This window comes from Cotesia glomerata, linkage group LG4 (genome assembly GCF_020080835.1).
Source record: "Cotesia glomerata isolate CgM1 linkage group LG4, MPM_Cglom_v2.3, whole genome shotgun sequence".
Lineage (NCBI taxonomy): Eukaryota > Metazoa > Arthropoda > Insecta > Hymenoptera > Braconidae > Cotesia > Cotesia glomerata.
The window spans coordinates 3,497,687-3,521,367 of NC_058161.1; the positions used below are offsets into that span (position 1 = coordinate 3,497,687).

General features: G+C 27.6%; 2 protein-coding genes across 5 annotated transcripts in view; one reads left to right on the top strand and one right to left on the bottom strand.

The window, feature by feature from the left end:
• Positions 1-3,154: 3,154 nt before the first annotated feature.
• Positions 3,155-10,689, bottom strand: LOC123264389 (regulator of MON1-CCZ1 complex). Of its 2 annotated transcripts, XM_044727677.1 has the most exons (13): positions 10,610-10,689; positions 10,405-10,530; positions 10,181-10,334; positions 8,331-8,630; positions 8,090-8,264; positions 7,839-7,995; positions 6,485-6,590; positions 6,245-6,398; positions 6,056-6,119; positions 5,715-5,934; positions 5,468-5,634; positions 3,614-3,889; positions 3,155-3,507 (listed from the first exon to the last, which is right to left on the bottom strand). In XM_044727677.1, the coding sequence occupies exons 3-13, from the start codon at positions 10,310-10,312 to the stop codon at positions 3,240-3,242; spliced, it is 2,019 nt and encodes a 672-aa protein (XP_044583612.1). In that variant the 5' UTR covers positions 10,313-10,334; positions 10,405-10,530; positions 10,610-10,689; the 3' UTR covers positions 3,155-3,239. The 2 variants fall into 2 exon arrangements, with proteins under 2 accessions (XP_044583612.1, XP_044583611.1); XM_044727676.1 differs by lacking the exons at positions 10,405-10,530; positions 10,610-10,689 and having other exon boundaries at positions 10,181-10,398.
• Positions 10,690-10,825: 136 nt separating this feature from the next.
• LOC123264383 overlaps positions 10,826-23,681 on the top strand; it is a 106,782-nt gene continuing 93,926 nt past the window's right edge. For 2 of the 3 annotated variants that reach the window (XM_044727657.1, XM_044727659.1), the window contains exons 1-4: positions 10,826-11,163; positions 14,191-17,035; positions 17,274-17,407; positions 19,098-19,230. In XM_044727657.1, coding sequence (XP_044583592.1) covers positions 14,341-17,035; positions 17,274-17,407; positions 19,098-19,230 — 2,962 coding nt within the window. In that variant the 5' untranslated portion in view covers positions 10,826-11,163; positions 14,191-14,340. The remainder of the gene's footprint in view (positions 11,164-14,190; positions 17,036-17,273; positions 17,408-19,097; positions 19,231-23,681) is intronic. The other variant, XM_044727658.1, reaches the window with a different exon arrangement.

A 23,681-nucleotide genomic window follows, 5' to 3' on the forward strand; every position in this document is an offset into this window, starting at 1 on the left:
AAATGCATTTTGAATGGACTATTGAAATATTTAATATGTATAATGTACAATTTCATTTAAAAACTTATTCAATTTAGTTCCTCTATTCCTCAACTCCCGTATTACTTTTCCCGTCGAACGTTGGCTGTTCGCTCACCGGGTGAGTAGAGGGTCTCTATTCATTTTACTCTGGCAGACTCTTATTATCATCGAAAATTCGCATTTTGGAACAATGAACAGTGACATTTACGCTCTCAGCTATTCACTACGGATTCTACGGGATTCACTTCTGGTATTCAGCGATACGTGTATAAGCTTTTTTCCGAGACAGATACTGGCAACTCTAATGCGAAACCACCCGAAACGAATACTCAGCCAATGAGTATTTACTATATAGTCTTCCTATATCCTATATAATACAAAAGCACTATCGATCTTTTTATGTTTTTCAAACATTCTGCCACATGACTCTCTGCCCTCAATGATAAAACATTTTACAGTCCAATAAATACGCTGATTGGAATATCCTGCCGCTATGTCAATTGTCCCTCATCTTGTGAGCATTCATTTTTTATTCCATTTCCAAAGTTATGAAATACCTTAATCCCACAAGAGCACTCCAAGTCTTTCGTACATGATAAAATTCATTCATTTCTCTCATTTCTTATTTATTTAAATAATTAACATAAAAGTAAAAAAAAGTATTCAATATATTCTGTAAAAACTAGTATCTTAATATTAACAAAAAAAAAAATTATTGTTAATATTTAGAGTAGTTTTATTTTGCCTTACCAGCGGTTCCGTACATTCGAACATAAAAATGTGCGAATGTACGGATTGGATTTTTCTTCTTTAGAATTGCTAGAAAAAAATTTTTTTTTTTAGGGATACTTGATGGTTTGTGGGAAACTTAAGGTAAAGGATCCAAATATTGACCATGAATATTTGATTTAAAAAATTTAGTAATTTAATATTATATTCAGTATGTAATTATTAAATTTTAATTATAAGGTAAAAGATCCAATTGACACTAGCATTTTTATTTTAATTAAAAAAAAAATCGTAATAAATTAATAAATACTAGAAACTTAGCAGTCACTATGTGACTGCTGTGACTTGTAAACTATAAATAAATAAAATTTTACTTTATTAAATAATGACTTCGATTAAATTGCACTGTAATTTTTTAAATATTGACGATTTTAAAGATATAAGCTCATCCCGATGTTACACTCATTAAGAGCTTTCATTTGAGTACCCACATGCATTTTGATATATTTTTCATATATACATATATATTAGGGTGGCGCAAAAAAACCGACAATTTTTTTTTTTCGAGTTTCGAGTAAAAAAATGTTAGTTTTTGATGTTTTAAGAATACTCTCCAAAGAACAGCTCAAAAAAACATTCTTAAGAGGTCGCTCCAAATTTTCTTAAATTTCAAAAATCTTCAAAAATTGAAATTTTTTTCTTTTTGAATTTTTTTTCTCGTTACATCATAATTTTATAGACCAAAAAAAAAAGTTCCTGAAAGTTTCAATTCAAAATTTGAATTTTGAAAGGTCGCTCATAATTTTTTTTAAATTTCAGAGTCAAAAAATGCTAATCCAATTAAATAGTCACTAATAAATTAAAAAAAAATTATGAGCGATCTTTTAAAATTCACATTTTGAACTGAAACTTTCAGGAAAACCTTTTTTTTTTTGGTTTATAAAATTATGACGTAACGAGAAAAAAAATGAAAAAAAAAAAAATTCGATTTTTGACGATTTTTGAAATTTAAAAAAATTTGGAGCGACCTCTTCAGAATTTTTTTTTAAGCTGTCTTTTGGAGAGAGCTCTTAAAACATCAAAAACTAACATTTTTTCACTCGAGACTCAAAAAAAAAAATAGTCGGTTTTTTTTGCGCCACCCTAATATATATAAATATATGAAAAATTGATGTGGGTACTCAAATTAAAGGTCTCGATGAGTGTAATATCGGGATGAGCTTATATCTTTAAAAATGTCAATAGTTGACAAGATACAATGTCATTTCTTAACTTAAAGATTTTTATAGTTAAATTTAGTATCATCAATAAAGTTTTGACGTAAATTTATGTCGAGTTTTTGGAGGAGTTTTTAATAGTTTGACAGTTTTATAGATTTGTTCCGTGACATTTATCTGTTAAATAGTTGGTAATTTGACATTGGACTTTTGTTAAATTGCACTGTACTTTCTTAACTATTGACGTTTTTAAAGATATAAGCTCATCCCGATGTTACACTCATCAAGAGCTTTTATTTGAGTACCCACATCCATTTTTGATATATTTTTCATATATACATATATATATATATATAAATATATGAAAAATTGATGTGGGTACTTAAATGAAAGGTCTTGATGAGTATAACATCGGGATGAGCTTATATTTTTAAAGATGTCAATAGTTCACGGAATACAAGGTCATTTCTTAATTATGTATCTGGACATAAAGCATTTTTGAATCTCGCCTAAATACTTATCATAATAAATTGATTATTGGTGAAAATGATATAAAACCGATTTTAACATATGACTATCCTGGACACCAAATTTTTCTTATTCTCTTAATAATATAGATAATAATTAATAAATATAATTTTGGAGTTATAAATTTTAAGATAATTGATTGTTTAAGAACATTTAATTTTTTTAATTAGAATAAAATTGCAAGTGTCAAAAAACTAGGGCAGTATCAATTAACTGGGTCTTTTACCTTACTTTAAATAAAAATTTGCGCACGCACGCACATAAATATACGCAGTTAAAATTTGACAAAGTCAAAAAGGCGTATATCGAAAAAAAAATGTTTTTTCACTCTTTCAATAAGATTTTTGCTTTTATTTATACATTTCCTAGTTGATTGGAGAAAAAAAATTTTTTTTTGCACTTTTCTGGTTTTGCAAAGCCAAAAGAGCGTATATTTTAAGATACGCCATTTTCACACGATATTTTACCAACAAAAGTATTATAGTTTGCAATTTAAAACTATAAAAAAAAAATAACACTAATTTGAAGTTATAAATCCTTCCAATAAATTAACAAATAATTTATTTATATTAATTTTATCTAAAACGTTCAATATTTGGAGCCTTTTTTCTAAAAAAAATTTTTTTTTTTATCTGAAAAAAATTTCTAAACACCTTAAATTGAAATTGAAATAAATTTATATATTTATATTTATATTACAAACTAATTGCACTTGTAAATTGGTTAGTGTAATAAAAAAGTACTTTAGTCTTGCAGAGAAATAGTAGACATGCTCGAATTGAAACTGGTGTTGAGGACTCCATCATTTCCGCGGAATAAATGTTCGAAATATTGTACGTAAGACTGACAATGCTCCCCGCGGGTGAATGCTGTTGTATTATGTAACCTGACGTTGCGTTGTTCGAAAAATTTATAGACGGAATGGAAAATAGTGGGATCGTTAATCGCTTTGGCGGCCTCGAGAAATTTTCTGGCTGATACCTGGTCGGCCATTCCTACTGAACGTACGTACCTACGTAATTTTTTTACAAGTTATGACTATGATTTTAATTACTGAGCAATATTGGATATTGTATAGTATTGATAAATTACACAGCTGGTTGGTTGAGAGTAAATACCTCAAGGCAGGAAGTATATGGCCCTTGGATAACAGAACTTCAATTATTTCCTCATGCGCGCTCCCTAAACGTTTTAGCATGTCCAGTGCTAATTGATGAGCCGCTGGGTACAAATTTTCCAAGGATAAAAGCAAACAAGCCAATGGTTTTGAGTCAGCTACAACGTGGTACTGGAGCAACTGATGCAACTGATAGTACGCTTTGCGTTGAACTAAAGTCGTTATTACTAACTCGTATATAAAATGTTGGACTGGTATTCCATGCTCTACTAATGACCTTTTTTTTGTATAAACAAAAAGTACATTTTTTTTTTTATTTATTAAACCTATTTTCTTTTTTTTTTTTTTAATGAATAAAAATTCTAAAAATTCAACCGAAATTTTTGACTAATTTAATTAATAAAAATTTATTAAATCTACTAATTTTCATTGTAAGGAAAATTTTACTTTAATTGCATGAAAATTATGAAATAATTTAATTAATAAAAAAAAATCATAAAATAACTTTTAAAAATTATTTGAATTTTTTTTAAACTAATTCTAAAATAAAAATAAATAATTTCCTACTAATAATATTGTTTTTTTTTAGTAAATAAAAATTCTAAAAATTTAACTGAAAATTTTTGACCAATTTAATTAATAAAAATGTATTAAATCTACTAATTTTAATTTTAAGAGAAATTTTACTTTTTTTAATTGAATAAAAATTATTAATTAATTTAATTAATAAAAATATATAAAAAAAAATCTTGAAGTAACTTTTAACAATTATTAGATTTTTTTAAACTAGTTCTTAAAAAAATTGTAATTATTAACAAGTAGGGTCAACCCCTAATATAAAAAAATATCGTGAAAGAATAAAATAAAGATTTCGATAGTTTTTTTGCCTTCAAAAGTTGGAAAAAATTTTAGCTTTCATATTTTTCGATAAAATTTTTAATTTATCTTTTTTTGATGTTTTTGATATATTTTTTTTTGAAAAGTACATAAAAAAAACAAACAACTGAAAAAAAAGTTTAATATCACAATTTTCTAAAAAATTTGTAAAATTTGTTAAAATTGTGATACCTAGTCAACTTTTTTTTTTTAAATTGTTCATTTTTTTGTATTTTTCGAAAAAAAAAATATATATCCATAAAATCAAATAGAAATTTCGTTCAAAAAAATGAAAATTAAAATAGTTGACCCCACTTATAAATATTTACCAAAAAAATAAATAATTCCTTACTATTAATATTTTTTTTTATGAATAAAAATTTTTTTAATTTATCCGAAAATGATGTACCAATTTAATTAATAAAAATGTATAAAATAAACTTGAAAAAAATCTTGAAAATTACTTGAATTTTTTTAAAATTAGTTTTCAAAAAAATAAATTATTTCCTACTGATAATATTTTGCTTTGTAAATAAAAATTTTAAAAATTAAACCGAAAATTACGGACCAATTTAATTGATAAAAATGTATAAAATAAACTTGAAAAAAAATCTTGAAAATTGCTTGAATTTTTTTAAAATTAGTTCTAAAATAAATAAATAATTTCATATTATTTATTATTATTCTGCTCAGCCCAAAAAATAAAACGAGTTCCAATCTCAAAAGTTTACCCCCTACCGTAGTCGCTCATGACCTTAGTAGTTTATGCGACTTTAAACAAATTTAAAAAAAAAAAAAAAAAAAAAAAACTTGAAAATTACTTGAAATTTTTTTTAAACTAGTTCTAAAAAAAAAAAAAAAATTTCCTACTAATAATTTTTTTTTTAATTTTTAAAAACTTCAAGAACGTTTTTATTTTCAATGTTTATAATTTTTAAAAAATTATAAAAATAATAAAATATAAATAAATAAAACTCACCGAATATACTCTAGTAACACCCAAACAACCATTTTTGGTTCAATTAAATCAGCCGAAAATTTTGACAATATATGTGTATACATATCACTTTGATCCAGCAATAATTTATACGAAAGGTCCTCGAATGTTTCTGTATTTTTAGATACATTTTGTAGAGGTGTACCCATCTGAAATAAAATTAATTATTTATAATTATAATTATAATTAATACTGAATATTCAATTACAAATTGAAAAATAAAAAATACCTGGCTTCGAATTTCATTTTCCAAGTGACCCCGATAAACAGAATCAATTTTATCAAAGATAGCTGGTATATCTATCAGCGTCATAGGCAAATCATTAACATAATTCTGCAGTACTTGTAACAGAATGGGTTTTGCGTCTTTCCGCTGGATTAGGAATTCAACCAACTGAACTTTATCATTGATAAGCTTTATCAACGCTTCTAGGTGCAACTCGATGTACCTATGTACAGTCAAGCAATTTTTAATTTAATTACAATTACAATTATTAATCTGTCGAATTACAAAGCAGTTTGATCCGCAGTTTGTAAATCAACTAATTGTTTATCGCGATAGATATTTACCACAAGCATCCTAGTTTTCTGTCAATAATAATATTAGGCTGAAAGACGACCCAGTTTTCCGAATCTAGTTATCGTCAGGAAAATATAATTTTGTTAGCGCTTGCAGAGTCGGTAGCGTGCTATGTGCTTGATAATTTTATTGTAATATTAAATAGCAATAATTATAATAATTATTATTTGAAAGGATACAGAGCGGGCAAGACTGGATAACTTGTACGGATAGAGTTGCGCCTTGTACTTTGAGATTGTATGGTTTTATTGGTTTTGGTATTGCTACGCTTGTATGATGCATTACTGTGCCATCACTTACTCCTCCTAACATTATGTCAAATATCATTGATGTCTATAAATTAATAAATTTATAAATTATTATAAAATTAAATTGATTGCTAATAAAATTTATAAAAAATAAATTAATTTAAAAAAAACCTTTGATTCTTGGTGATGAACAATAATAAGATTATCAACAACATTAATAGCAAATCTTCCTCGTAAATCTAATTTTAATATTTGACTTTTTTTTATAGATAACATTCTGAAAAAATTTTTTTTTATTTTTTAAATTAATCTTAATATTTAATATAATTAATAATTAACTAGCAACCTTGCAGTCACTACGTGACTGCCAAACTTGTGAACTGTAAATAAAAAAAATTTTGCTTCATTAAATAATGACTTTAGTTAAATTGCACTGTACTTTCTTAAATATTGACGTTTTTGAAGATATAAGCTCATCCTGATGTTACACTCATCAAGAGTTTTCATTTGAGTACCCACATGCATTTTTGATATATTTTTCATATATACATATATATAATATATATTTTAAAGATAGAAGCTCATCCCGATTTTACACTCATCAAGAGCTTTCATTTGAGTACCCACATGCATTTTTTATGTAGTTTTCATATTTATATATATATTATATATATATATATATATATATATGCATATATATATATATATATATATATATATATATATATATATATATATATATATAATATATATATATAAATATATGAAAAATTGATGTGGGTACTCAAATGAAAGATCTCAATGAGTGTAATGTCGAGATGAGCTTATATCTTTAAAAATGTCGATAGTTCACAAGATACAAGGTCATATCTTAATTATTGATATTTTTAAAGATATAAGCTCATCCCAATGTTACACTTATCAAGAGCTTTCATTTGAGTACCCACATGCATTTTTGATATATTTTTCATATATACATATATATAATATATATAAATATATGAAAAACTGATGTGGGTACTCAAATGAAAGGTCTCGATGAGTATAATGTCGGGGTGAGCTTATATCTTCATAAATGTTAATAGTTAACGAGATACAATGTCATTTCTTAATTTTTGACATTTTTAAAAATATAAGCTCATCCTGATGTTACACTCATCAAGAGCTTTCATTTGAGTACCCACATGCATTTTTGATATATTTTTCATATATACATATATATATAATATATATAAAATATATGAAAAATTGATGTGGGTACTCAAATGAAAGGTCTCGATGAGTGTAATATCAGGATGAGCTTATATCTTTAAAAACGTCAATAGTTCACAAGATACAAGGTCATTTCTTAATTATGTATCTAAAGATAGAGCAATTTTTAATTACGGTAAAAATGTTAGTTGTATAAAAAAAATCATAAGAGACATTTTTTTTATACGACCAATATTTTCGCCGTGAGATCTAAGATTCAAATCATTAATTTTAAAACTTTGGCACAAATGATAATAATTAAAAATAAACTTACTTATGAACAGTATAAACACAAACATAAGCACTGATGGATTTATTAGCTTCATACTGATGTCTCAAAACAATAATGAACGGTGTACCGTACAGTACTGCTAAAACTACATCTCTATCAGAAACTGCTAATGTTCCCGGCTTTGCTGGTATTGCTTCTACTGGAATAAAAAAATAGAAATAAAAATAATTATAAATTATAACTAACTGAAAATAAAAAAAAAAAAAAAAAAAAAAATAAAAATTAATAGTTACTTTCAAATTTAGTAATTTTATGCAAATTTCCAGGCGTTATATGCAGCGCCTGAATTTGGTTTCCAATAGTACCGGAAGATAATAAAATCATGTTGCTTCTAGGACAGTAAACGTACCAATTAACGCCTAAGCTCAGTGATTTTAACGCTTTGACGCTTCTTTTAGCTGGATTTACCTGCGGGTATTTTTTTGTTAATTTTTTATTAAAGAAATTTAATAGAAGTGAATATTTGATACTCACGGAGAATAATTCAACGCCATGGTCAGTTATCAGCAAAATTTCATTGCCGTGGGTCCAAACGAACCCTTGAATAGTAGCATTTTTACTTTTACAAGCTTGTGAATACTCAACAACATCCAACCCGGTACCCGGGTTATAATTAACGAACTCTACAGATGTGCATGTTCTCTGTATCGCTAAAACATTCATGTCCGCTGAGAATTTTATGGATATTACTTGGCCCTTATCTTCCATTTTAAATGTAAATACATAGCTTGGTCCTGTTACTGTTGTTACTCCTCCCGATCTTACTGCGAAGACCTTAATAATGATAATAATGATAATAATAATAATAATAATAATAATAATAATAATAATAATAATAATAATAATAATAATAATAAATTATTTATTATTACTTTAACTCAAAAATATTTAGTTTGAATAATTTAACAATATTTTTTCTGATAAAATTAATGTTTAAGATTTTTTTTAAATGCTAATTTTTGGAGTAGAAAAAAATATAATTAAAAATTCATAAAAAAATAAAAAATTGGCTTTAAAAGTTATTGAAAAGTTTATTTTTATAAATTATTATAATTATTGTCACAAGTCCATAAAAATGTTAATTATATTTAAAATTGAAATTTAAACAATTATAAAAAATTAATAATTTTATTAACGCTTTTTATTTGCATTATAAAATAACAAAAAATTATAAAATTAAGATTAGCTGACAGCTGACAATTTTTAAAAATTTTTTTCAATAAATAAATTACTACAAAAATAAAAATTACATCGTTTTTTGAAAGTTTCATAAATTTTTAAAAAATTTAATTTATAAATATTTATTTTAAAAAAAAATCTTAAAAATTCTCAGCTGTCATTAGCTGACATCTAAAAATTAAAAAAATTTTTTTTTATTGAAACAAATTATTACAAACAATTAAAAAAAAAAATTGACATGTAAAAAATTTGAAAAACTGTAAGTGCAATTTAAAAAAAAAAATTTTTTAGTTCGAATTTAATAAATGAAGCAAAATCAAAAAATTCAAAATGTCGGCTAACTTTATTATTGTAAAAATTTCACTTCGAAAATTTTGAATAATTTTAGTAAATTTTATAACCCAAATTTTTCACAATAAAATTACAAATCCTAAATGTCATTAAAAATAAATGAAACTAAAATTAGTAGACATTTTAAAATATTTAATTAATAAAAATTATATGTAAAAAAATATTTTTTAAAAATTGTACTTGAGAATTTTTAAAATTTTTACAAGTCAAATTTTTTATTTTAATTTTTTTTTAAATAAAAAAATTCTGAACGTTTAAAAATAACTAATTTAATGTTCATATGAAATAATTAATAGTTCAAAATTAACAATGTTTCAAATTCAAAATAAAAACGAAATTTTTTCTTTCATAATAAAATATAAATTTTCACTCCAAAAATTCAAGACTTAAAAAATACCAAATTTAAAATTTCCTCCACGTCAAATTTTATCTTTTAATTTTCTAAATGTCAATTTTTTTTCTCATTTTCTTTGACATAATTTATTTATTAAAAAAATTCTTAAAATTAAAAATATCTGCTAAATTAATTATAACACTAAAGTTAGCCGACGTTTTAAATTTTTTGATTTTTTTAAAATTATTAATTTAGAACTAAAAAACATTTTTCAAAAATTGCACTTACAAGTTTTCCAAGTTTTTTACAAATAGAATTTTTTTTAAATATTTTGCAATAATTTTTTTAATAAAAAAAAGTTATAAAAATTTTTAGCTGGCTAACTTAATTTTCATAAATTAATTTCCATCCATAAATTCAAGACTTAAATTTAAATTCTCACAAAAAAAAAAATAAATACCTGATGTTTGGAGTCATCAAAAAAAACATTATTGACACAAGTAAGAGATTCAAATCTCACTGGATTGACAGATAACTCCAAATAATAATTGTCATTGCCCGCCTCATCATCTTTAGACTCAGCCGTCGCCATTTTTCAGCGCTTAAGACTAAAACTACATAAAAAAATCTCAAAATTAAATTATTTACACTTAAATCTGACGTTTGTCAAACAATAACTCTTACTTGCAGCATAAACACACACAAAAACTAACATAAAAGAAACAGCTGACCTATCTCCAGCACTAGTGAGCTCCAACTGCGCAGTCACGCGACTGTTCACAAGATGGCGGCACTTACCGGTCCGCGCGCCTTGTTGTATAGAAAATTTAGAATACAAAAATGAATAAAATAATATTGTCAGATGGTGTAAACGCTGGCAGTATCTTACCGACTGTCAGAGAACGTCGGACTGTGCGGATATGTGAAAAGTTGACGTTGGTGTTGATTGTTGGTTGGTGTAGATTGAACGGACGACAGAGTATGTAAACTAAAATACAAGAAAACACAGAAAGAGGTCCTTGGTAATCATCGGTCTGAGTCTGAGGTATCATTAAAGAAAATGGCGGATTAGTTGGTGCTCTAGCAAAAGGGCTGGGACACAGTATTCAGTACCGTGATGATAACGCTGCAAGTTAACAATCATTTTATTATTTTAAATTTTATTTATAATTAATCAAGTTTTATTTATTTATTACTCCATTTTATTTTTTTGCTATTAAGTATTTATTTATCATTTTTTATTATTTATTGTGTCGAAGGTTTATTGTCAATCATAACAATAACAGCGCGTGGTGTCTCGCGAGTGAATTTTGTTGGATTTAAGTGCTAAATTATTTTATCAGCGTATACGTATAAATATATATATACATACAGATACTACATATTATATATTGTGGATATAGATGCGAATTCACTGGTGAAAAAGTGACAACTTAAGTCAAGGTATTTTTTAAATTATTGAAAGTTTTTTTACAAGTAAAAAAATCTTAATTAAGAATTATTGTTTAGATATTTTTAAAAGGGTGCTTTTGTTAACCAGGATCATTGATTAGAGTTTCGTGTTAGACACTTGTGGCCATCTATGGATTCCACTGCTCTTATTTTATTTTATTTTATTAATTTTTATTTATTTATAATAGAATTATTTATGGCCAAGATTTATTTATTATTAATACAGTTTTTTATTCGGTAGGAATTATTTTCTTTTTTTTTTTTTTTTTGGGATTGATAATGGAGTGCTATTTATAATTTTGGAGTAACGGGACTCGGGCCCTTTAAATAAACGGGAATGTGATGAGAAGTAATTTTTTTACCTTGGAATTTATTACGGGTTTCAATTATTTTATTATGAAAATTAATTTAGATATTTTATAATTTTAAGAATTGTAACAAATAAATTATGTCAAAAAAAATGAAAAAAAAAATTTACATTTAGAAAATTAAAGTAATATTTAATTTTGATGACATTAAAGTTAGCAGTCGCTTAAAAATTTTTTAATAAATAAATTTGTTCCAAAAAATTGGATTTTTTAATTTTCTAAATGTCAATTTTTTTTTTCTCATTTACTTTGACATAATTTTATTGTAAAAAAAATTATAAAATATCTGCTAATTTAATTTCGCTGTCATTTGACAATTTTTTAATTTTTTTTAACAAATAAAATTATTCTAAAAAAATTGCATTTTTAGTTTTTTAAAATTTTTAAATGTCAATTTTTTTATAAATTTTTTTTTGTTGCAATTTATTTGTTAAAAAAATTCTTTAAATTATTAACTATATTTGCTAAACTAATTTTCATAAAATTAAAAAAATAAAAAATCCGATTTTTTAGAAATAATTTTTTGGAGCAAATTATATTTATTAAAAAATAATTAAAAAATTGTCAAGCGACTGCTAACTTTTATTTTAAATGAAAATATAGTTATGAAATTAAAGTTAGCAGTCGGCCATTTTTTAATTTTTTTTAACAAACAAATTTCTTCCAAAAGATTATTAAAAAAAAATTGCATTTTTAATTTTCTAAAATTTTTTCATGTCAATTTTTTTTTATAATTTTTTTTGCAATAATTTATTTGTTAAAAAAATTCTAAAAATTATTAAATATCTGCTAAATTAATTTTCATAAGGTAGTTAGCTCACATTTAAAAATTTTTAGAAATTTTTTATCAAAAAAATTTCACATGTAAAAAACTTGAAAAACTACAAGTGCAATTTTTTATAAATATCTTTTTAGTTGTAATTTAATTAAAAAAAAAATCAAAAATTTTTAGACGTCTGCTAACTTTAGTGTCATTATTTTATGTTTTTTTTTTTTATGCTTATTGTTCAATTTTTTTTATTAAATTTCACTTATTTCAAATAAGGATAATTGAGTTTCTAAATACATATTTGGGTGTTGTGAGATTTTCATAAATTATTACTTTTTTTTAGAATTACATTAACATATTTATACTCAATCTCGTTAAAACTTTAGCGATGAAAATTAAATGATTTTTTAAAAAGTTTTAATGGTATTTTGGTTGAAAAAATATTTATAGTGGTTTTAAATTAATTGAGAGAGAAATTGATTCATTAAAATATTAATTTAATTTATCAGTAATTAAAGTCAATACTAGAAAGTTACATAAATAAAATTTTACAAGTTGTAAAAATTTAGTAGAATTTTTATCAATTAAATATTTAAATTCGCTTTTTCTATAAAAAGTTTTTTGAGCTGTTATTAATTAAATTATTGGGAAAAAATTTCAAATATCACTTTGTAAATTATTAATAATTTTATTAAAAAAAACAATGGAATTTCCGTCCAAAGGTTTTTAGTGGAGTAACTAATATTGATTGCACGTTTTGTTAAAATTGAAAGAATTCGTGCATTGAGAGGATTAATTTTATAAAGAGGAGTACTTGACGTTCTTCTGTTTTGTTAAATTGAATTGATAAGTATTATTCATAATTAAATAATTATTTGCACTTTTTAAGTCAAAAGATGTGCAACTAAAAATAAATTGAAGTAGTTTAATTATTTTACCTTTATTTTAAAGAGCGTTTAATGAAAAAGTTAATTTTTTAATACGGATTTTGTATTATCAATTATATAAATGCTGTATTGTATTAAAAGTTTATTCATTTATTATTTTAGAGGATTATATTTTTCAATGAAGATTTAACTGGCATATAAAAGTCCCATTGAATTAAATTTAAATCGGAGATTAATTGTTGGAAATATTTGCAAATATTAAGAGAAATTTTAAAATTAATTTTCACGGATTCAATTAATTTTCACGAAATCAATTAATTTTATTTTTCAAAAAGGTTTTTTATTTAAGATTGCAAAATTTAGTTTGACAGATAATTTATAATTGATAATTGAAACAATTACTGAGTTATTTAATGCCAGTGTTATCATAATGATATTAATTTAATTACCTGTTGAAAATTAATGAAACCGTTAATTAAATCAGAGCTGTTTCATTTTAAATGAGGATTGGAAAGATTATATTCCTTAATTTAGCTTTGAATAACGGGAGTTTAATCGGCCCTTTATATGGTATTTAATTACTACTGAATGCGATACTTTAAATAAATTGATTAATCAATTAAAAATATTCAAGGAATTTTATTTATCGGAATTTTGTGGTATTGAATAAAACTTTAAGACTAAAGTTTTGGGTATTCAGTAAATGGACTGATAATCAGTTAATTGATTAATTGGAATTAAATATAGAATCTATGTACTTAAGTTAATAGTTTTGGAGGTCAATAATATTTAATTACTGCTATTAAATATGAATCATAATAGTATTACTTAATTTTAATTTTTTAGGGTGATTGATAGCCATTTAATCTTGAAAAATTTATGAGAAACGCTTTTAACTTTATAGATGATAGTTGTGGAAAAAAAATTTTTTTTCAGTTGAAATTTTCAGAGGAAATAATTATTTATAAAGTTTTACTTTGATTGCTGATTTCAGATTAGCGAGAATTTGTTCTTTTTAAATTAGATGACGTTTAAAAAATTTGGCAATGGCAATCAGGTAATGGTGATAATTAAAAAACGTTAAAAAATAATCCGGTGTAATTAAATTTCACCAAAGATGTGAAGGGCAAGGGGAGTAAACGGAATGAAGCCACAAAAGAAGGCTATCGTATCGCAAAAGGCGCCAAAGTCACCAACGGTTGCCAAAAAGCGTAAAGTTCTTGATTCAAAAGCGGATAAAAAATCTAAAAAATTACCACTCTCTACTTCAACATCGTCTTCTTCCTTAGAAAAAACTAAAAAAAGCGACAGTGACAAAAAAAAAGACAAAGAAAAAGAAAAGATTGCCGAAAAACGGAAAAAACCCGATATAAAATTGATAGATGAAAAAAAGAAGTCAAATTTAAAAGAAATGGAGGCCAAGAAAACAGAAATTGAGGATAAAAAAATGGACAAAGCCGATGAGTCTTCATTGGATTTGAGCTCGACCGGATCATCTTCAACTGGGATTGATAAAAAGAAAAGTAATAAATCCGATGATAAAATTAAGCCGGACAAACTTGTTGATGCTAAGAAAAAATCAAGCGAACTTGACAAAAAGAAAATTTTAAGCAAAGATTCTATGGATGGTACCGATAATGATTCGAGCTTGATTTCATCTCCAGCTTTAGCTGCTGACGAAACTAAAAATCTCGAGGGCAAAAGTACTGCGCTAAATTTAACAAATAAAAAGACTAACAAAGCGAAAGATGACAAAATCAAGAAGGATTCCAAGGGTAATAGTAATAATAATAAGGACCCGAAGGAAAATGGTAAAAATCAATTAACCAAAGATAAGAAAGTCGATCCGAAAAAATTGGACAGTGTTAAAAAATCAAAAGTTGTTCCGGTTAAAAAAGAATCAAATTCAAAGTGTGTTAGCGCAAAAAAATTAGCGGCTAAAAAGAGTCTGCTGGCTAAGAAATCCAGCGAAATAGTGGGCAAGAAATTGACCGATAAAAAATTAAAACTAGTCAATAAGTCTAAAGATAAAGAGGATTCTTCGAGTGTTGATGAGGATGAGGAGTTATCAGTAAATACCAAGGCAAAGAAAAAGAATTCAACTAATGCTAAGTCTAAAGCTAGTAGTGGTAATAATAATAATCAAGATAGTAGTTGTAGTAGTAGTAGTGGTAGTAGTAGCAGCAGTAGTAGTAGCAATAGTAATAGTAACAGTAAAAAACCAAAATTAGCAAAGCAGATGAAAGCAAAGTTGCCGGTTAAAAACGGTAAATTGAATAACGTTGTTCTAAAGCGAGAAAAACTTAAGAAGATAACTGATAAAATAGTTAACAGAAGAAAAATGGAGTTAAAAGAAAACGCGTATAAAGTTAGCATGGTCTGTGACAGTAAAAAAGTATTGAAAGAAGAGCCTTTTAATAGCGATGAGGATCAAGAGAGCATCAAAAAGGAAATTTTAAACGATAAAGAAGACGATGAAGAAAGTTTTCCCAGTGGTGGGAACAGCAGTAGTGGAGGTTGTAGTAATGCTAGTATTAGTTGTCTTCAAGTGAAATCTTCTGAGGGAAAAAAGTCCTTGAAAACTCCATCAAAGTCGAAAACTAGCTGTAAAAAGCCGGTTAACAAAAAATCTGTTAAATCAAACAAATCACTGGACGAGGATTGCGAAAAAGTATCGCAAAAGAGTTGTTCCTCAGGTTCCGCTTCTGAAGATTCCTCAGAACAAACTTCTAAAAGTGAGGATGTCAAAGCATCTAATTCTAAAAAAGGGGATGACAGTGTGTTGAAAGTTGACCTTAAGGTCGAAAAATCTAATGACAATGATAATAATAATGACAGCCATGACAATGACTTCAACAGTGACAGCCAGGGGTCGTCTAGTGCAGACTCTGATGAGGATTACGAAAACGAGGTGGAAACACGTCGTCGGCAAAAGAAGAAAAAAGAAGAAGACTCTACGGACGAAGACCGGGCGCGTAGAATGCGATTATTTGGGTTCTGGAGTGGCCCGAAACGGCACCGCGTTGCGTCATTAAACGCATTAGCCAAAGTCCACTGTCTTTATGAGAACGAAAACGGTGGCGTTTATCTGGGTGGTTTCTGTAAACCAAAACCTGAGAAAGATAAACCAGAAAAAGGAAAAAAATCGTCTTCTGGAAGTGCAACTGCTACTGCAGCTTCTGCTAAAGAGAAAGACGATAAAGAGGAATCTGGACGTAAAGAAAAGGACAGTAATAGTAGTAGCAGCAATAACAATAGCAATAGCAATACCAGTAAAAAAGGTACGGTGACCAGTAAACCCGAGTCGGAGAATGTCACTAAGAGAAATCTAAGGAATGTACCGGGTCTTCGCGGGAAACATTGGGACATGATGGAGTGTTCCTCTTCGTCTTCCTCATCTTCCGAGGACGAGTCGGGCAATGAACAGTCCTCGCAATCCCAGCCCCAATCCCAATTGCAGTCTCAGGCCCAATCTCAGCGCAATCCAGAAGTAAAACATGCTAAACGCGGCAGAAAGAAAAATTCGACTGTGAGGCGTAAAAAACCAGAGGAAGTTATGGATCTCAAGGATATGGTGGTCTGCAAACGGATGGCTAGTTTGAATGCATCGGCCATTCTTGCGGCCTCATATATGGATGAAAAAAATCTACAGAGTTCATCGTCAACTGAGTCTTCCTCCAGTGAGTCTTCAGAAGTTGAGTTTATAAAGCGTCGCAAGCAACACGGTGACTCAGGAGAAAATGCTGCTGAAAAACGAAAAGCTAAGCAAGAAGAGGAAGCGTTAAAGGCATCCAAAAAAGTTGTGATTGTCAATCAGGATACCGATGTCACAATCACCGGTGAGTTTAATCTTCAATTAAATTAATTGTCGCATTAGTACGCTTGTGGATTAGCTAATTGTATTTATTTATATGTACGTACGTATTAGCAAGCATGTGTAAGGATGTGATGATGTGTGAGTGCATAAGGGGGGTGGGGGGGTTGTACGCAAGATTTGCGTAGCAATTTGGACATACATGTAGTGTCTCTCTTGGATCTCATAACCCAAAGCAAATTCTCACTATCATCCATGTGCAGGTGTCTATGTTAATCAAACCCGATCAACCCACCACGAGGGTTTCTGTAGCATCGCTGGAATGCAATATAGAATCAGCTCTACCAGCCACACGCAAACTGCGGCAACCGCTGTGGCTGCTGAACTTCACGAGCAGGTACGCCTTTCAGATGTTTCAACGGTGATAAAGGATTCCAAATGAAATTGTGTCACTATATTATATCCTCAAATTTCCTACAAAATACCTTATGACCTTTCTATCCATCTCTTGTCCCATATTTGTATCTTTTATCCATGAAACGGTTGTATTGGGGCAAAATGTGTCTACTCGGAAAAAAGTAAACTAAAATTTACTCAGATTCCGGTTAATTTTTATAGTTTTAAACAATCTAACGGACATCAGGGTGGCACAAATGTAAATATTACAAGACAATGTAGAAAGTGTAAAAGTCACGATTTATAATTTAATATCGAAAATGTAATTAGTAGCTGTCACTATAACAAATAACGACTCTCTCATCTTAAAAAATTACAGTTTCAAACAGTAAAAATTGCCGGTTCAATATATAGTCTATACTATGAGGAGAAGGGGAAGATTTCACACTCGGAGAATTTAACATTTGAAACAGTAAAAATTATACTTTTAAAATATATATTTTACCAGTCCAAGCAAATCAATAATTATAGTTTGATTTTTAGCGTTGCGTTTTAAATTTACCATTTTATTTTGTAAATATTGACGTTGCTTGTATAGAAATTTAGTAACTGTAGATTATATTTTTTACGTATCATGCGATCATTTTTTAGGTACGAAATGATAAATATCAAAGTCAAAATTCTTAATTATTATACTTTAACATTTTCGACTTTCATATAGCGAATATTACTGTTTGAAATAGTATTTTCTTCCATGTAAATAATAAATTGTAGCATTTAAATGATAAATATTATAAAGTGATTGTTAAAATCACGATTTTACTGTTTGAAAAGGTAATTTTTTCTAGTTGATCATTATACTTATTATCCATCGGCTATTATTTATTACCATTTAAGTTTTTTCGGGTGTCACTATAGTAAATAACGACTCTCTCATCTTAAAAAATTACAGTTTCAAACAGTAAAAATTGCCGTTTCAATATATAGTCCATACTATTAGGAAAAGGGGAAGATTTCACACTCGAAGAATTTAACATTTGAAACAGTAAAAATTCTACTCTTAAAATATATATTTTACCAGTCCAAAGAAGTCAATAACTATAGTGTGATTTTTAGCGTTGCGTTTAAAATTTACCATTTTTCTTTGTAAATATTGACGTTGCTAGTATAGAAATTTAGTTACTGTAGTTTATATTTTTTACATATCATGCGATCATTTTATAGGTACAAAATGATAAATATCAAAGTCAAAATTCTTATTTATTATACTTTAACATTTTAGACATTTACATAGCGATTATTACTGTTTGAAATAGTATTTTCTTTCATGTAAAGTATAAATTGTAGCATTCAAGTGATAAATATTATAAAGTTTTTGTTAAAATTACGATTTTACTATTTGAAATGGTAATTTTTTTCAGTTGATCATTACTTATTATAAATGGACTATTATTTATTAGTTTACTTTTACCCGTGTACAAATAATTTCTAGGGATGGAAATCGCTATTTTTTTGAGGTACTAGAAAGTTAGAGTCGTTTTTAAAGGGTTAAAAAATTATTCTTAGTATTTTTATAAAAATCAGTAATTTATAAAGACATATTTTGTCCTGACACATAACACATACGACCCAGATATTATATAACCCATAATAATGCCATTATAACAGTTATCTTAATCAAAATTCTCCAGAAGGCGGAACAACCATGCAAGTCTTATACACCCCTGGGGGCCTTATCCTCGATGCAGCCACCAGGAAGTCAGGCCGCTCATCCGAACATGTCACCCCGAAGACACTCAGCATTCAGCGCGCCTCATCAGCACGGTGAGTCCTTAATCTTAATCTATTTCCATTCATTAACTATCTACTATTCGAATTGTCTACCGTCTACCGTTTCAACCAGTGATTTCAAATTAATTACTCAACGATAAAACTTCAACTTTCGCATAACAATGCGACTTAATTCCCTTTTAAGATTCGTCAACTTTATAAGATCCTTATATTACCCTCATCTTTTTCATTAAACTCCCTAATCTCTTCGAAAATTATAAATTCAAATTCCCAATAGAATGTCCATAAAAAATCTAAACACAAAAAAACGGCACTACATCCCCAAAAATAGTTAAATTTCCCATGAATTGACCAGCACATCAGTTACCATACCCAGCCCACCTGTCAATAGTTTTCTCGTTTCTCTTAATTCTTTTTCGCTTACTATACTCTTACAGCAGAAAAGAACCCCAGAACAAAAAAAAAACACCAGACAGCCGGGACTCGATTCAAGCGAAAATGGTCTAGTCTTTGGTATAGTAGTATGGTAGCAGAGTCCAACCCCCATTTATTTCGCGCCCTGAAAATTCCTTCTCAGATATATTTCATCAACACCAACAAAAACGTACGTCCCTGCGTGATATGCGCGCGCAATTTTCTCTCTTTATCCAACATAAGGGAATTTTTACTCTATCAAAGTATTCCGAACTCTCTTGCACCCTTATATTACACATTCAACCACTAACATCTAAAGCTATACATACAACCCATACTATTTCTGGTCCCCTGGTATTTGTAATTGTATATTGAGACGCCGCTCAACGTAACGTGTCTGACGTAGTTGTCATGTTCGCACACAACTTCTCGGTATATGAGAGAGTATCAACACATTGTAATCATTTATACCTATACTTATACTAGCATTTCATCCAATCCACACAAACATCCCCTTCTTTAGATAGCTACGTTATAATATAACTACGCAGTAAGCTCAACATACATGCCTGAAATCTGGCAGTATGTGTGTCATGGATAACATGTAACATATACCATACAAATATAAAATGATATGAGTAAGACAGAAATACCCCACACTGATATAATGAGAAAGTACCGATACTAATACCAGTACCAATACCAATACTATTAAACGAAGATGGACGACAATAAAGTGGGAGAAATAAGAGAGAGGGATTGATGTCGTGCCTCCTACTTGGAATATCGGAACAACTGAAATGGAGAACGGAGAACATGATGAGACAGTTGTATCTGAAGAATCACCGGTGCAAGACGTACTGACTTCACTATCACCATTACATTGTACATTGTTCATAAACTAAGTGTAAGTGTAAGTCGCATACTACTTCTTGTTTTGTTCCTGTTCTGGATGTGTGCGCGCGCAATCGGCACACCACAATCGGGGAGTTCCTGATGTAAGTCCTATACTATCCAGTTTACGGTATATACCGAAACCAGAAGTGTCTGCTAAAGGGTAACAAACAAAACGGAGCTACTCGTGGTTACTCCAATAAACTACCCACTTAATCTAATAACACACACCGTAAAAGTGATTTTTTATCTGATGATGATATGTGATGCAATTTTTTTAAGTTACTGTCTTACGTGTGCGTAAATTGTTATCAGGAATCACTTTAAAAGTCCAAATGGAATAGAACATGTGTTGATTGTCACGTAGATGTTGAATCTGCTCACCGGCGTAGTAGCACTGACATCATTATCAACATTTCCATAGTTTTGACGTGTCACGTTCATAACAGTCGTGTTTTCAATGTTTGTTGATGTATTTTTTATTATCTGATTTGAGCTAATGCTCTAATGATTCGCGTGTGATTGAAATTGGCTATAGGTGGTTTTAGAAGAAGAATTGAAGGGGTGGGTTTTGTTATTATGAAATTTGGTTGTTCTTTTAGTAAAAAGCATACTCTGTGGAGAATAAAGCAATACTAGTGAATTTTCACACGTTATGCGCTATGTTTACGATAATACAGTTGGAGATCACTAAGGGATTTCGTTGGATATACAAGCATTTGGATTTCAAAGCACGTTTTGAGAATCTTAAAGTGGATTTAGGTGGCAAAGTGTAAAATTTATTTTAACATTTTTTTTTTATTAGTTTTTTACTTTTGGTGTTTTAATTTGAAAGTGCTTAGCTTTTGTGAATTGTTTAGTGAATTTTTTTTTCGACGTCACGTGCATGATTTCAGGCAATACCCTTTACTTTATTCGGTTTGGCGTTGAGAGAATAGTTAAGCGGTATGAAGTTTTGCTTCTAAAGAGAAACAATGTAAATTGTAAATGGTTTTAAGCACAAAGAAGAAAATAACGTTAAAGTGAATAATTACTGTTAATCATTAGAGAGAAGTAATAACGTGAGAATTCAAGGTGGATAAAGATTTATTGTTGAAATTTTTATAATAAATGAAACTTTAGTTTCAGGCAATAAATATTTTTATTGTTATTGTTGCTGTTTTTTGTGTAATTAAACTTTAAAGTTTTATTATTGGAAATTATTGGGGAATTTTAAAGTTTTTAAAATTGAAGGAAATATTTAAACTGTTTTGTGTTTGTTGAAGAAGAAATAGTTTATTTGGATGCATCAGAATAAAACTTTTTGATATTGAACGGATCGGATCGATTGGCGATAAATCGATAAGTATACGATGAATAAAACTCACGTGTAACTGATGACCCCTGTCGATTTATTTATAAATAGTGGAGAATTTAAGTGTATTAAAAAATAATAAAGCACACTGCATTGTATATTGTTGTATATTGTATATTATATATGTTATATATTGTATATTGTATATATTGTATATGCATATGTGTACATACGTTATTTACGTGAGTTTAATAAAATTGGTAAATCACGCGCGTGCGCTACCAAAAGATAATTCTTGTGAAACGGAAGGAAACCGTAACAAGAGGATTAAAGAAGCGTGAAACATTTCTGATAAGAGCTACGGCATTTTGTTGTTAGATAATATTACAGATTATTGTATTATTGTTATATATATACATACATTTATATTTATAACACATATATGTTTCATATATTTTTGGATTTATTGTTCAAGCACGAACGCGATATGATTCTAGCAGGTTAGTTTGAGATTTATTTATTTACTTTGTCAGTTTTTTTTTGTAGTAATGTAATTTATTGTTACATGGAAAAAAATAAACTGTAAAATTCACTCAGATTCCGGTTAATTTTTATAGTTTCAAACAGTACGGCGGACATCGGGTCGGCACAAATGTAAATATTACAAAACTTAATGTAGAAAGTGTAAAAGCCACAATTTATAATTTAATATCGAAAATGTGATTAGTAGCTGTCACTATAGTAAATAACGACTCTCTCATCGTAAAAAATTACAGTTTCAAACAGTAAAAATTGCCGTTTCAATATATAGTCTATACTATGAAGAGAAGGGGAAGGTTTCACACTCGGAGAATTTAACATTTGAAACAGTAAAAATTCTACTCTTAAAATATATATTTTACCAGTCCAAGCAAATCAATAATTATAGTTTGATTTTTAGTGTTGCATTTAAAATTTACCATTTTAATTTTTAAATATTGACGTTGCTAGTATAGAAATTTAGTTACTGTAGTTTATATATCATGCGATCATTTTTTAGGTACTAAATGATAAATATCAAAGTCAAAATTCTTAATTATTATACTTTAACATTTTCGACTTTCACATAGCGAATATTACTGTTTGAAATAGTATTTTCTTCCATGTAAATAATAAAATGTAGCACTTAAATGATAAATATAATAAAGTGATTGTTAAAATCACGATTTTACTGTTTGAAATGGTAATTTTTTCTAGTTGATCATTGCTTATCATCCATCAACTATTATTTATTACAGTTTAATTTTTTCCGTATGTCACTATAGTAAATAACGACTCTCTTATCTTAAAAAATTACAGTTTCAAACAGTAAAAATTGTCGTTTTAATATATAGTCTATACTATGAGAAGAAGGCTAAGGTCTCACACTAGGAGAATTTAACATTTGAAACAGTAAAAATTCTACTCTTAAAATATATATTTTACCAGTCCAAGCAAGTCAATAATTATAGTTTGATTTTTAGCGTTGCGTTTAAAATTTACCATTTTACTTTGTAAATATTGACGTTGCTTGGATAGAAATTTAGTAACTGTTGTTTATATTTTTTGCATATCATGCGATCATTTTTTAGGTACGAAATGATAAATATCAAAGTCAAAATTCTTAATTATTATACTTTAACATTTTGGACTTTTACATAGCGAATTTTACTGTTTGAAATAGTATTTTCTTCCATGTAAATAATAAATTGTAGCATTTAAATAATAAATATTATAAAGTGATTGATAAAATCACGATTTTACTGTTTGAAATGGTAATTTTTTCCAGTTGATCATTACTTATTATCCATCAGCTATTATTTATTACAGTTTACTGTTTTCCGTGTATTGATAGTAGGGCTGG

Excerpts from the sequence above, each read along its gene's own strand:
- LOC123264389 (XM_044727677.1), bottom strand. The coding sequence starts at position 10,312 with ATGGCGACGGCTGAGTCTAAAGATGATGAGGCGGGCAATGACAATTAT. Across the intron at positions 7,996-8,089 it reads TAAAATTACTAAATTTGAAA|TAGAAGCAATACCAGCAAAG; the intron begins GTAACTATTAAT and ends TTTTTATTCCAG. Across the intron at positions 3,890-5,467 it reads GTGTTACTAGAGTATATTCG|GTCATTAGTAGAGCATGGAA; the intron begins GTGAGTTTTATT and ends TACAAAAAAAAG.